The sequence below is a fragment of the Cervus elaphus genome, chromosome 3 (assembly GCF_910594005.1).
Source record: "Cervus elaphus chromosome 3, mCerEla1.1, whole genome shotgun sequence".
Classification (NCBI taxonomy): Eukaryota; Metazoa; Chordata; class Mammalia; order Artiodactyla; family Cervidae; genus Cervus; species Cervus elaphus.
Window position 1 is genome coordinate 10,550,097 of NC_057817.1, and position 13,782 is coordinate 10,563,878.

The window sequence follows — 13,782 nt, forward strand, 5'->3', positions numbered from 1 at the left end:
ATTTATATATTAAAGTTACATGTATTTATGAGTTTTTATATACGCAGATGCACAAAGAGAAGATTTCAGTAAAGTGGTAATTTTTGAAGGTTAAGTCCCCAAAAGGATAGATTGAATTTCAAGATGTAAAGGTACAAGACAGAAAAAACATGTTAAAAACAAAAAAAAGTTAAGATCCTACCAAATACATAGTGTAACTTGAAATGTAAGTAATGGTAAGGATCTAATAGTTTATCTGGACTCTGGAGCCCCTGAACTGCGGGAAAGGGAAGACAGAAAGAGATATAAGAGACAGAATCAGAATGGCAAGGAGGTAAGAAGATGATAATTAGCGGGAGTTGACATTTTCCTCATACTTGCACATTAGCTTTTTGAAACAACTAACATAAAATGCTTATTTCCCACCCCTTCCAAATACTCAGAATTATTTAATAATTATGAGACATCATATATGATTCATTTTTAACACTAATCAAATACTCTTGAATCAGACACTATATTAGGAATAGAAACATAAATACTCAAAGAAATATACAAAGACATACAAAACATGCCTTAACAGTAATAGCCATATGTAATATTAGATGAAATGTAATTAGATAAAATGTAATATTAACACCATAGCTATATTTAAAAGGCTACAGTAGGATTACTAAAGCAACTTTTATATTTTAAGATTCATTCATTATATTTACTGAGATCAATATTTTCACAGAAATGTGAAAAGGGGAAACATAATTCTGAACTTTTATATATTACACACATTAAATATACCTGTGTTGATCTTCTAGACTGTCTTGCTTGTCTAGATCTTGCTTTTCTTTGGGATTCAGACTCTTCATCTCTAACAGGAGTGAGGTATGATCTACAGTAATAAATAAAAATCATCAGCTGGAAATACATTACCTATGAATGTAACCACACATGAATGTACATAAATGAAACTTTTAAGTTCAGCATTTTAAGGGATTTTAAGAAAGAGTCATCAGAAAACGGTTAGACCCATTCTGATATTCAACAACGCAGTTTGATGGTTTTTTAAACTGGAACTACTCATATTAACATATATTTTTAAAAGTTTTTCCTATCCAGTTTTGTTTTTCCAAACGTGTAGTATCATTACTCTTAGCTCCTTTCTTGAGTCCCTGCAACATCATCCTAGATAATATGTGAAGTTATATGGCTAAACTCTAGACTGTCAATGTTTTTTTATGGTAAAATCATTAGGACTGAATACAGTTTTTAGGATATGAGATGACTAGTGAAGAAGCACGACTCCCTGCACTCCTGTCATCCTGCATTTACTAAAAATATTTTTGGCAGTCATCATACTTTTGCTCATACTTAGAGTCATCTAAAAATTCAAGTGCTGTTATACATGAACTCCTTTAAAATCAGCATATTACTCTTGGGTCACTGATTTTCTGATACAGAATATAGCATTTGGTATTATCTTCACTAGATTTTATATTTTAAATCTAAGCCTAGGAGTGGCGGATGCACGGCACAGGAGCGGCCAAGAGAAGCTGACCCTCGTCCAAGGTCGCCAAGAGGAGCTACCGCTCGTCGAAGGCAAGGAGCAGCGGCTGCGCTTTGTTGGAGCAGCCGTGAAGAGATATCCCACGTCCAAGCTAAGAGAAACCCAAGTAAGACGGCACGTGCTGAGAGAGGGCGTCAAAGGGCAGATACACTGAAACCACAATCACAGACAACTAGCCAATCTGATCAGACGGAACACAGCTTGTCTAACTCAATGAAACTAAGCCATGCCGTGTGGGGACCCCCAAGACAGACGGGACATGGTGGAGAGTGGTCCACTGGAGAAGGGAATGGCAAACCACTTCAGTATTCTTGCCTTGAGAACCCCATGAACAGTATGAAAAGGCAAAAAGATAGGACACTGAAAGATGAACTCCCCAGGTTGGTAGGTGCCCAGTATGCTACTGGAGATCAGTGGAGAAATAACTCCAGAAAGAAAGAAGGCATGGAGCCAAAGCAAAAACAACACCCAGTTGTGGATGGGACTGGTGACAGAAGCAAGGTCTGATGCTGTAAAGAGCAATATTGCATAGGAACCTGGGATGTTAGGTCCATGAATCAAGGCAAATTGGAAGTGGTCAAACAGGAGATGGCAAGAGTGAACGTTGACATTCTAGGAATCAGCGAACTAAGATGGACTGGAATGGGTGAATTTAACTCAGATGACCATTATATTTACGACTGTGGGCAGGAGTTCCTTAGAAGAAATGGAGTAGTCATCATAGTCAACAAAACAGTCTGAAATGCAGTACTTGGATGCAATCTCAAAAATGACAGAATGATCTCTGTTCGTTTCCCAGAGTTCGGTAATCCAAGCCTATGCCCCGACAAGTAACACTGCAGGAGCTGCAGTTGAACAGTCCTATGAAGACCTACAAGACCTTTTAGAACTCACACCCAAAAAAGATGTCCTTTCATTATGGGGGACTGGAATGCAAAAGTAGGAAGTCAAGAAACACCTGGAGTAACAGGAAAATTTGGCCTTGGAGTACGGAATGGAGGAGGGCAAAGGCTAATATAGTTTTGCCAAGAGAACACACTGGTCACAGCAAACACCCTCTTCCAACAACACAAGAGAAGACTCTACACATGGACATCACCACATGGTCAACACCAAAATCAGACTGATTATATTCTTTGCAGCCAAAGATGGAGAAGCTCTATACAGTCAGCAAAAACAAGACTGGGAGCTGACTGTGACTCAGATCATGAACTCCTTATTGCCAAATTCAGACTTAAGTTGAAGAAAGTGGGTAAAACCACTAGACCATTCAGGTATGACCAAAATCGAATCCCTTATGACTATACAGTGGAAGTGAGAAACAGATTTAAGGGGCTAGATCTGATAGACAGAGTGACTGATGAACTATGGACAGACGTTCGTGACATTGTACAGGAGACCGGGATCAAGACCATCCCCAAGAAAAAGAAGTGCAAAAAAGCAAAATGGCTGTCTGAGGAGGTCTTACAAATAGCTGTGAAAAGAAGAGAAGCAAAAAGCAAAGGAGAAAGGAAAGATATATCCATTTGAATGCAGAATTCCAAAGAATAGCAAGGAGAGATAAGAAAGCCTTCCTCAGCAATCAATGCAAAGAAATAGAGGAAAACAATAGAATGGGAAAGACCAGAGATCTCTTCAAGAAAATTAAAGACACCAAGGGAACATTTCATGCAAAGATGGGCTCAATAAAGGACAGAAATGGTATGGACCTAACAGAAGTCAAAGATATTAAGAGAGGTGGCAAGAATACACAGAAGAACTATGCAAAAAAAGACCTTCACGACCTAGATATTCACGAAGGTGTGATCACTCAACCTAGAGCCAGATATCCTGGAATGTGAAGTCAAGTGGGCCTTAGGAAGCATCACTATGAACAAAGCTAGTGGATGTGATGGAATTCCAGTTGAGCTATTTCAAATCCTGAAAGATGATGCTGTGAAAGTGCTGCACTCAACATGCCAGCAAATTTGGAAAACTCAGCAGTGGCCACAGGACTGGAAAAGGTCAGTTTTCATTTCAAACTCACAGAAAGGCAATTCAAAGAATGCTCAAACGACCGCACAACTGCACTCATCTCACACACTAGCAAAGAAATGCTCAAAATCCTCCAAGCCAGGCTTCAACAGTACATAAACCGTGAACTGCCAGATGTTCAAGCTGGACGTAGAAAAGGCAGAGGAACCAGAGATCAAATTGCCAACATCCGTTGGATCATCAAAAAAGCAAGAGAGCTCTAGAAAAACATCTACTTCTGCTTTATTGACTAGGCCAAAGCCTTTGACTGTGCAGATCACAATAAACTGTGGAAAATTCTGAAAGAGACGGGAATACCAGACCACCTTACCTGCCTTTTGAGAAATCTGTATGCAGGTCAGGAAGCAACAGTTAGAACTGGACATTTAACAACAGACTGGTTCTAAATCAGGAAAGGAGTACGACAAGGCTGTATATTTTCACCCTGCTTATTTAACTTACATGCAGAGTACATCATGAGACATGCTGGGCTGGATGAAGCACAAGCTGGAATCAAGATTTCCGGGAGTAATATCAATAACCTCAGATATGCAGATGACAGCACCCTTATGGCAGAAAGTGAAGAAGAACTAAAGAGCCTCTTGATGAAAGTGAGAGGAGAGTGAAAATGTTGGCTTAAAACTCAACATTCAGAAAACTAAGATCATGGGATTTGGTCCTATCACTTCGTGGCAAATAGATGGGGAAATAGTGGAAACAGTGACAGACTTATTTTGGGGGTCTCACAAAAAAATCACTGCAGAAGGTGACTGCAGCCATGAAATTAAAAGACGCTTGTACCTTGGAAGAAAAGTTATGACCAACCTTGACAGCATATTAAAAAGCAGAGACATTATTGCTAACAAAGGTCCATCTAGGCAAAGCTATGGTTTTTCCAGTAGTCATGGATGGATGTAAGAGCTGAACTATGAAGAAAACTGAGCATCAACGAATTGATGCTTTTGAACTGTGGTGTGGAGAAGACTCTTGAGAGTCCCTTGGACAGCAAGGAGATCAGACCAGTCCATCCTAAAGGAAATCAGTCCTGAATATTCACTGGAAGGACTGATGCTGAAGCTGAAACCAATACTTTGGCCACCTGATGCGAAGAACTGACTCATTCGAAAAGACCGTAATGCTGGGCAAGATTGAAGGCGGTAGGAGAAGGGGACGACAGAGGATGAGATGGTTGGATGGCATCACCGACTCAATGGACATGAGTTTGAGTAAGCTCTGGGAGTTGCTGATGGACATGGAGGCCTAGCGTGCTGCAGTCCATTGGGTCACACAGAGTCGGACACAACTGAGCGACTGAACTGAATGACTGACATCGATTAAATGTATAAAAGTTCTCTGTAAAATATTATCCTGTAAAACATGGTTCAATGGTTATTTTTTCATCCATCCAATTTATTTATGGACCTATTGGTCCTATGCAATTTATTGCTTTTGTACTTCCACCAGATGAGGAGAAAAAATAAGAGAAAGAGATGAAACCTATATGTGATACCACATCTAGTTAAACAGAAGTTTATAGCAGCCTACACAGGTGCTTGTATTACTTCAGCATTTTATGAGCTGCTCTGAAAAGTCAAATGAACATAAAAGGCTAAATTCTGATTTCCACTATATATGGTCAAAGTTTTTCATATTTAGTTTAAAACAGGGAAATTTGCATGCCCTTTTACCCACACTGAAAACAGTACTATCAACTATCACACTCTCTCCCAAGAAGCCTAGAATCTTTTTCAATACTTTCAAACTGCTATGAAAATTAATAAACCTATTTATCATATGCAGGTTAGGGGCATAAAAATTACTAGCTAAAAGATTTGTAAACTCTGTTCAGTTAAAATTTCCATATAAACATTTGCCCTAAATTAGCATAAAAACCTAGCCTATCAATTTGTAATGCATATTTCCTATACATTTGATAGTCCCCATCTGATGTTTAGTTCCTTTCTCCTTCCTTGAGCTGTCTATACAGAGCAGACCTCTAAGAATAGAACATAGAGAAGACAGAAAATTCATGTTTTTAGTATGTTTTTAATTCCAAAGAGCTAGTCATCAAAAAAGATGGCCCAATATACCAAATTTCATTGCTGCCTTAAACATTGCTGTATCATACTGTCATACTGGATTTCTTCCTTGTAACTACACAGGGTGTGTAATTTTACTTACTAGTCTTAGACTGCCCACTATTTTCTGAACAATCCAAAGGTTATTCCTAATTTAAGGACTTTTCCCCCAGTAAAAGCAATTATTCTGTATATTATTTCTTTCCCTAACATTTACTGGCTGAAACATTTATATTTATTTATAATGGGAAGCTCCCCTAGAGAAGGTAATGACTACACACTCCAGTATCCTTGCCTGGAGAATTCCATGGACAGAGGGATCATGGGGTTGTAGAGAGTCAGACACGACAGAGCAACTAACACCTTTTTTTGGTTTGTTTCAATAAAATTTATATTTTGGTTAGTCAACCAAATTACATCTCTAAAAAGCAATACCAACCCTTGCTTCTCACTCAGCATTTTTCCTTCCAGAGGGAAGATAAGTGGTCAAATGGGAGCTGGCTGAGTCAAGGGAAAATGGTAAAAATGAGTAGTTATACGAAACCATGGGAATTCATACTACACATATGAAGTTATTAGTAAGGTAGTATTTTGCAGTTTGAAAAGGCTATGGAGAATTAGAAATACTTGAACAACGAAAGAATTTTTCATCATGCCCCACCTGTCTGTCTATCTATCTTGCTATTCCCCGAGGCTTGCGGGATCTCAGTTCCTCCATCAGAGACTGAACCCAGGCTATGGTAGTGAAAGTCCGGAATCCTAACCTCTAGGCCAATAGGGAACTCATCTATTTAAAGCAAGCTTCTCTGCTCTTCTCCCTGATGCCTCCTCCCTCCAATTAATCAACTGGAAATTTTATAAAAACAGAAAATTCTCACCTAAACCTGATCAATAAAACCAGGAAAACTCAATACTGTGGAACTTAATAGTGTACACAGTAACTTTACACAGTATTGAAAAGTACATATGTAGGGATATATAAAAATGGCATAACTGTATTAACATCTTTTTAAGCCACAGAATATTCAGGGCTCCCCTGGTGGCTCAGACAGTAACAAACCTGCCCGCAATGCAGAAGATCAGAGTTCAGTTCCTGGTTGGGAAGATCCCCTGGAGAAGGGAATGGCAACCCCAAATCACCATATATATGATACAGGGGAAAATTTTCAACCATATACATTTTGAAATAATAAAATTTAATTAAAAGATAAAACAGGGGAATTCCCTGGAAGTACAGTGGTGAGGACTCTGAGCTTTCACTGCTAAGGGCCAAAGGTTCAATCCCTTATCAGGGAACTAAGATCCCACAAGCTGAGTGGCCAAAAAAAAAAGAAGACAAACAGCAAGGCCAAAATTGCAAACAACTATTTGACATCAAACAAAACACAAACATTAATATTACTGCAAACATCACTGAAACAAGACATATTTTCTATAATATAGACTAGGAAAAATGTCAATAGACATTTTTTTCCCTTACACTATTAGGACCTGCTGTGTCTTAACAATATTGCCAAATATTTAATTCTCAATCTTTAAAATCTTACAGGATTAATTCTGAAAGGCTGAAACTTAATACTTTTCAACAACATTAAAAAAATAAAGAAATCTGAGATTAAGAATCGTAATTTACTAGTTCTGAAACAACTGATGATTTTTGGGAGATAGTCATTGGCTTTAATTGTCACTGGAAAAAAATTTTAAAGTATGGGATGCTAGAAATAGAAAGGATTCTAGAAGTTAAAAATTGTAAATTAAATACCTGATTTTACAGAAGAAGAAATTCTGACCCACAGAGAACTCTTATTTTAGGATTAAGGCAGACAAGGAGTAAAAAAAATCAAGAATTCTCAAGCCTTTTCCCCTTTAACTACCTTCCAAAAAAGCAAAGCCTTTAAATTTATTTTCACTAGAAGAGAATGAATGCCTATGATCCTCTAGTTTCTGTGACTATGTGCTCTCACTGAAAACACCCCCAAACCTAAAATTTACAAAACTCAGAGAAGAACCAAGCAAGCGTAATTAAAATGTGATTAAAATGTGATGTGACCTGTACTGGTATTCAAATCACAAGTGCTAAGTGCCTGTAGGGCTCTCCAGGCAAGAGTACTGGAGTGGGCTGCCATTTCCTTCTCCAGGGGATCTTCCAGACCCAGGGATTGAACCCGGGTCTCCTGCATTGCAGGCAGACACTTTGCCGCCTGAGCTACCAGGGAAGCCCCGAAGTATCATTAAATTTCACCATAAAAATAGAAATGAAATATAAATATATTGACAGAAACTAAAGATGCAATGACAGAAAAGAAAAATTTTTTAATCTAAAAAAGTTTTCATTTTTTTAACATTTTTAAAACATTTTTTAACATTTTTTTAACATTAACATTTTGTTACTTTCCATATAATCACCACAAATTTACTGTAAAGATGCTACTGCTTTTACAGCACACCATGCATTTTGCTAGGCATCAGAGACAAAAGATATATAAGACTGTCTATATATGAATACTATGTACCAGAAAGAAAACCAGATTAATCTGGTTGGTATTTTAGTTACAGAAAATATCAGTTATGTGGTTAATTCTGAAAGAATAAAATATTTAAAGAGGTTACATTTAGTTTCCTAAAATATGCTTTCCCAAGAGGTAAAACCAAATTCAAAGCTCGGGACAATGAGCAATATAGCAGACAGAAAGAACTCCCTGCACTGATTCTCCTGTAATCTTGGGCCTAGCCTTAGCTCTCACACTAATCATATCAAAGTGGAAAAGTCACTTAATATTGCTGGGACTCAGTTTTCTTCTGTAAAGGATATCATAAAAGATAATAGTAAGTTCCTTTCCACATCTATGATTCCATACCAACTGGCTGCAACAGGAAGAAGAGCGCAGTGCTCTAAGTATGTTTTAGCACCCGAAATAAATTCACAGACTCTAAAAAATTTAACAAGTGTCTTCTATTTTTAAATACCAGAATTTAAACTAAGTGAATGAATTAAACATATGTAAAATTATTTGGCTTACACAGATGCCTAAGAAGCCATTCTTCAACAAGGGAATTTTATTTTAAAAATTTTTTTATTTTTTTCAAGAAGGGAATTTTAAAATGAAATTCTCAAATATAACAACAAAAAGGAACCTGTTAAGCATCAAATTTCTTAACAATGAAGCAGAAGGGGGAAACAATGAGAAGAATAAAAAACTTGTCTTTTTCATGTTACATCTACTTTTCCATGAGTATGATTTGCTTGATATGTGTTTAGAGTACGTGTTTAGATCTTCACTACAAAAATGTTTTGAATTCCAACAACCATTAAAACTAAGAAGGCTAAGTAAGATAACTGTCTGGCTCAGTGCCTTTAAACAAGAACTGTCAGAGGTGGGTTACCAAGCCTAAATGCTAATAATTGCTAATTATATCAATTTACAGAGTTCTGAGCTGACATAGGTTATCTCATTGTATTAACCTGCTGAAGAGATGGACACCAACTTCCCAAGATTAAAAAACAGAACAAAACAGACAACTTACATCATTGGGCAAGATACATCAGCAGCGCTATTAGGACCTGTACACACCTGCGTCTCTCCCTGACCTCTGCAGTGGAGGAGACAGTGCCAGCAGTAGTTGTGGTCAGGGCTGTGGTAGAGGCTGCAGCGTTAACAGCAGTTGGAGCAACAGGAATGGTCACTGCCGTAGGAACACTGTCCTTTTCCTTGTCAGTACTATCCTCAGCCCACAAACGATTTGAGGTACTATAGCATCATAAGCAGCAACACAAAAAGAGAAAAGGAAAACAGCTAAACAATGAAAGCACTTTCTAGCAGCTGAAAACATGTGACTACAGGGATGGATTTTAAAGAAAAACAAACACACAACGTGAGACATTGTTCAACCATGAACCAAAAAGTTAGCCCAGAGCTGTCAGAGAGAAATTTACATTTTAAGAAGCTTAATTCAAGGAAAAGTTCTTAAGTCAGGAACTTAACTTTTTTCCCCAGACATATAATTGCCTCTTTTGGAATCAATTTTTGGTTGTAAATAATTTTAACCAGGTCAATGAAAAAATCCAGAGCCCCACAATCTTCTACACAAAAATGCATGCACATACGTAAGCACACAGGAGGCCTGAATACAACACGTATCTGTGACTCACCTGCTTGGTGTGCCTGCTGAGGGGGAACCCGCTGTGATCTTTGTAGTAGTGCTTGTGCTGGAAAGCAGGCTTTTCTGAAGCCCAGCTGCAGAGGTAACTGTTGGTGTTGATGTGGTGCTTGGAACACTAGAACTAATCAAATCATCTTGTCTTCTACCAAAGGAGCAACTAAAGGAAAGAGTCATATCTATATAGGATGTGTCTGTAGGTGTATTCTATAGTCAATGCCTATACATTATACAGAGTCACAAGGCTAGGAAAAAAAATCTTAAAAACTGTGTTCCTAAATACACCACCGGCTCCAGCACCAAGAGTTGCACCTACAACTTGCTAGAGTCTAAATGATTTTACTAATTTGGTAGTGCATCCTTTTACTAAACCCCCACCCACCAACAAGATTTAAAGATGATCTGACAGCTTACGTTTCTGGAACAGTTCTATGTCATATGGACTTGCCTGGAAAAACACTTTGGTTTTACTCAGGGGAAGTTAAGACTAACATTTTTGAAAAAAAATGTTTCGGCAATGGATCACAGCCTTAGGAGTGACCCATGCCTATATTATATCTGTCGATCTTTTAGTCTTTTTGATCGCTCTCAGCAGAAAAAATAATGCATAGATCTTCTACTCCCTCTCCAATATGATATTACCAACATTCCAATCCAAGGCATTTCTACTACTCTGAGTTCTAACACAAATAAAAACTTTTCAAGTCAGCAAATGAGATAAATCAAGTTACTGACTATTCCAAATGCTCCAGTCAATTACTTAATCGACTTATATGTAATTATATACAGAGTTCCTTTTCAATATAATCTAAAAGATACTTCAAAATATTTAATTTAAAAATACATAATAGGAAGGCATAAGTAGGAGCAAACTTTCAACCTGTTGTTAAATATATATTCTGTGTCTTTAGGAGCAAACTTTCAACCTGTTGTTAAATATATATTCTGTGTCTTTAAATGAAAGTTTTATTTAAACAACAAAAAAATATATAAAAGCACATTTTTAATATTAAACTGAGAGCCCCAAACAAACTGCCTCATATTTTAATAAAAGAATACATGAACGTTACTTAAGAATTATATTATTACCTTTTATGATAAGTTGATCCTTCATTAATGGAGCTATTCTTTTTAAGATCATCTTCCCATTTTCTTCTTGTATATGAACTACTTGTTCGCAAACTTGAAGAATCTCTGTGAAAAAAAAATATCCTTCAGATTCTGGCAGATAATTTTAAAATAGAGTTAAAGAAGCTGCACATTAATAAACACAGTAGAAGTAAAAACTAGTCAACTCCCTTAGAAAAACACTTTGGAATATTTGTTAAGAAATGAAAGCAATTCACTAAGATTCCAGTTCTAAGATTCTATACCTAAGGAATAATTCTACCTATGAGGGGAAACAGAAATGTCTATAGAAGTTTTATTTATGATGACAAAATATTATATAATTTCAATGTCCACAGTTTGGGCAGGGGGCATGGTTACTTTAATATCAGCAGATCTACTCTACAAATACTATGTACTGATGAAAAACAATGTTTGTTGAAAATACACGCTAACGTCAGTTCAGTTCAGCTGCTTAGTCGTGTCCAACTCTTGGTGACCCCGAAGACTGCAGCACACCAGGCCTCCCTGTCCATCACCAACTCCTCTGCTCAAACTCATGTCCATGAGTCAGTGTTGCCATCCAACCATCTCATTCTTTGCATCCCCTTCTCCTCCTGCCTTCTGTCTTTCCCAGCATCAGGATCTAGTCTAAGGAATCAGTTCTTTGCATCAGGTGGCCAAAGTATTGGAACTTCCGCTTTAGCATCAGTCCTTCCAATGAACATTCAGGACTGATTTCCTTTAGGATTATTGACTGGTTTGATCTTCGTGCAGTCCAAAGGACTCTCAAGCATCTGCTCTAGCACCACAATTTGAAAGCATCAATTTTCAGCATGCAGCCTTTTTCATTGTCCAACTCTCACATCCATACATGACTACTGGAAAAACCATAGCCTTGACTAGATGGACCTTTGTTGACAGAGTGATGTCTCTGCTTTTTAACATGCTGTCTAGGTTGGTCATAGCTTTTCTTCGAAGAAGCAAGCGTCTTTTAATTTCATGGCTGCAGTCACCATCTGCAGTGATTTTGGAGCCCAAAAAAATAAAGTCTGTCACTGTTTCCCCATCTATTTGCCATGAAGTGATGGGACCAGATGCCATGATCTTAGTTTTTGAACGCTGAGCTTTAAAGCCAACTTTTTCACTCTCCTCTTTCACTTTCAACAAGAGGCTCTTTAGTTCCTCTTCGCTTTCGGCCATAAGGGTGGTGTCATCTGCATATCTGAGGTTACTGATATTTCTCCCAGCAATCCTGCTTCCAGCTTGTGCTTCCTCCAGCCCAGCGTTTCTCATCATGTACTCTGCACATAAGTTAAATAAGCAGGGTGACAATACACAGCTTTGTCATACTCCTTTCCCGATTTGGAACCAGTCTGTTGTTTCATGCCTGGTTCTAACTGTTGCTTCTTGACCCGAATACAGATTTCTCAGGAGGCAGGTCAGGAGGTTCTAGCATTCCCATCTCTTTAAGAATTTTCCACAGTTTGTTGTGGTCCACATAGTCAAAGGCTTTGGCATAGTCAATAAAGCAGAAGTAGTTGTTTCTCTGGAACTCTTACTTTTTCGATGATCCAACGGATGCTGGCAATTTGATCTCTGGTTCCTCTGCCTTTTCTAAATCCAGCTTGAACATCTGGAAGTTCACGGTTCATGTACTGTTGAAGCCTGGTTTGGAGAATTTTGAGCATTTCTTTGCTAGCGTGTGAGATGAGTGCAATTGTGCAGTAGTTTGAGCATTCTTTGGCATTGTCTTTCTTTGGGATTGGAATCAAAACTGATCTTTACAGTCCTGTAGCCACTGCTGAGTTTTCCAAATTTTCTGACATAATGAGTGCAGCACTTTCACAGCATCGTCTTTTAGGACCTGCAACAGCTCAGCTGGGATTTCATCACCTCTACTAGGTCTGTTCGTAGCGATGCTTCCTAAGGCCCACTTGACTTCAGACTCCAGGAGTGAATATCGACATTTTAGTAATCAGTGAACCAAAATGGACTGGATGGGAGAATTTAATTTAGATGACCACTTTGTCTACTAGTGTGGGCAAGAATCCCTTAGAAAATATGGATCCCTCATAGTCAACATGCTAACATTTAAGACTGCTTATGAGATCTCAGGTGAAAGAAAAAGACACAAACTGAATAACATGACTACAATTAAAAAGTTCTCATACTCTATATGTATTGAAAAGTGAAGAAACAAACTAAAATGTTGTCAGTGGTCAAGTAATGGCTTTTTCTCCCTTCCTTCTCCTTTTGTATTATGTTCCAAATATTTAGAAGCATACATACACTATTCAGTGACCTCATCTGCCACAACTGTCCTCTTCCTCTGATACAACCATAAAGCCTTTATTTATACTGTTATTTCATGAACATACCAATTCTGTGCCCCCTCAGACCCGCGCACCTGATGCTGTTACTGTTAGGGATACCCTCCATTCCTTCCTGAAATCCATATCCCATATAATCACAACCACCCAACCCGCATATATTAACTCTCATGCTAGATAGTAAAGATTTCATAGTAAAAAAATAAATAAATAAAGCAAATCATAATGCACTCACCTGTTTTCTTTCTCTTCAATGTCAGATGTACTGCCGAGTCGTCTTGGTATTGTAGGTGCAACATATGCAAGCCTAGTTCCTTTACTATCTTTCTCCTACACAATGGCGAGAAACAGAGAGTGAAAATAAACCCGTGCGATGGTTACAGGTGCTGCTAAAAGTATGGAAAAAGTATGCAACTACATATAATTACACCATCATCACAGTTTACTTGATAATATTTCCATCATTCCTAGCGAAACTCTAAAACTGATGTCTATCAATACTCAAGTACTGTAAGCACTACATGACAGCCTGCTCAAATTAATTTTCTTTTCT

At 37.9% G+C, this 13,782-nt stretch overlaps 1 protein-coding gene across 5 annotated transcripts in view; it reads right to left on the minus strand.

The window, feature by feature from the left end:
• PPP1R12A (protein phosphatase 1 regulatory subunit 12A) overlaps positions 1-13,782 on the minus strand; it is a 161,186-nt gene that overhangs the window by 29,632 nt on the left and 117,772 nt on the right. For 2 of the 5 annotated variants that reach the window (XM_043880271.1, XM_043880288.1), the window contains exons 11-15: positions 13,465-13,559; positions 10,879-10,983; positions 9,782-9,949; positions 9,204-9,380; positions 775-865 (exon numbers count right to left, since the gene is read on the minus strand). In XM_043880271.1, coding sequence (XP_043736206.1) covers positions 775-865; positions 9,204-9,380; positions 9,782-9,949; positions 10,879-10,983; positions 13,465-13,559 — 636 coding nt within the window. The remainder of the gene's footprint in view (positions 1-774; positions 866-9,203; positions 9,381-9,781; positions 9,950-10,878; positions 10,984-13,464; positions 13,560-13,782) is intronic. The other 3 variants (XM_043880279.1, XM_043880294.1, XM_043880303.1) reach the window with 3 other exon arrangements.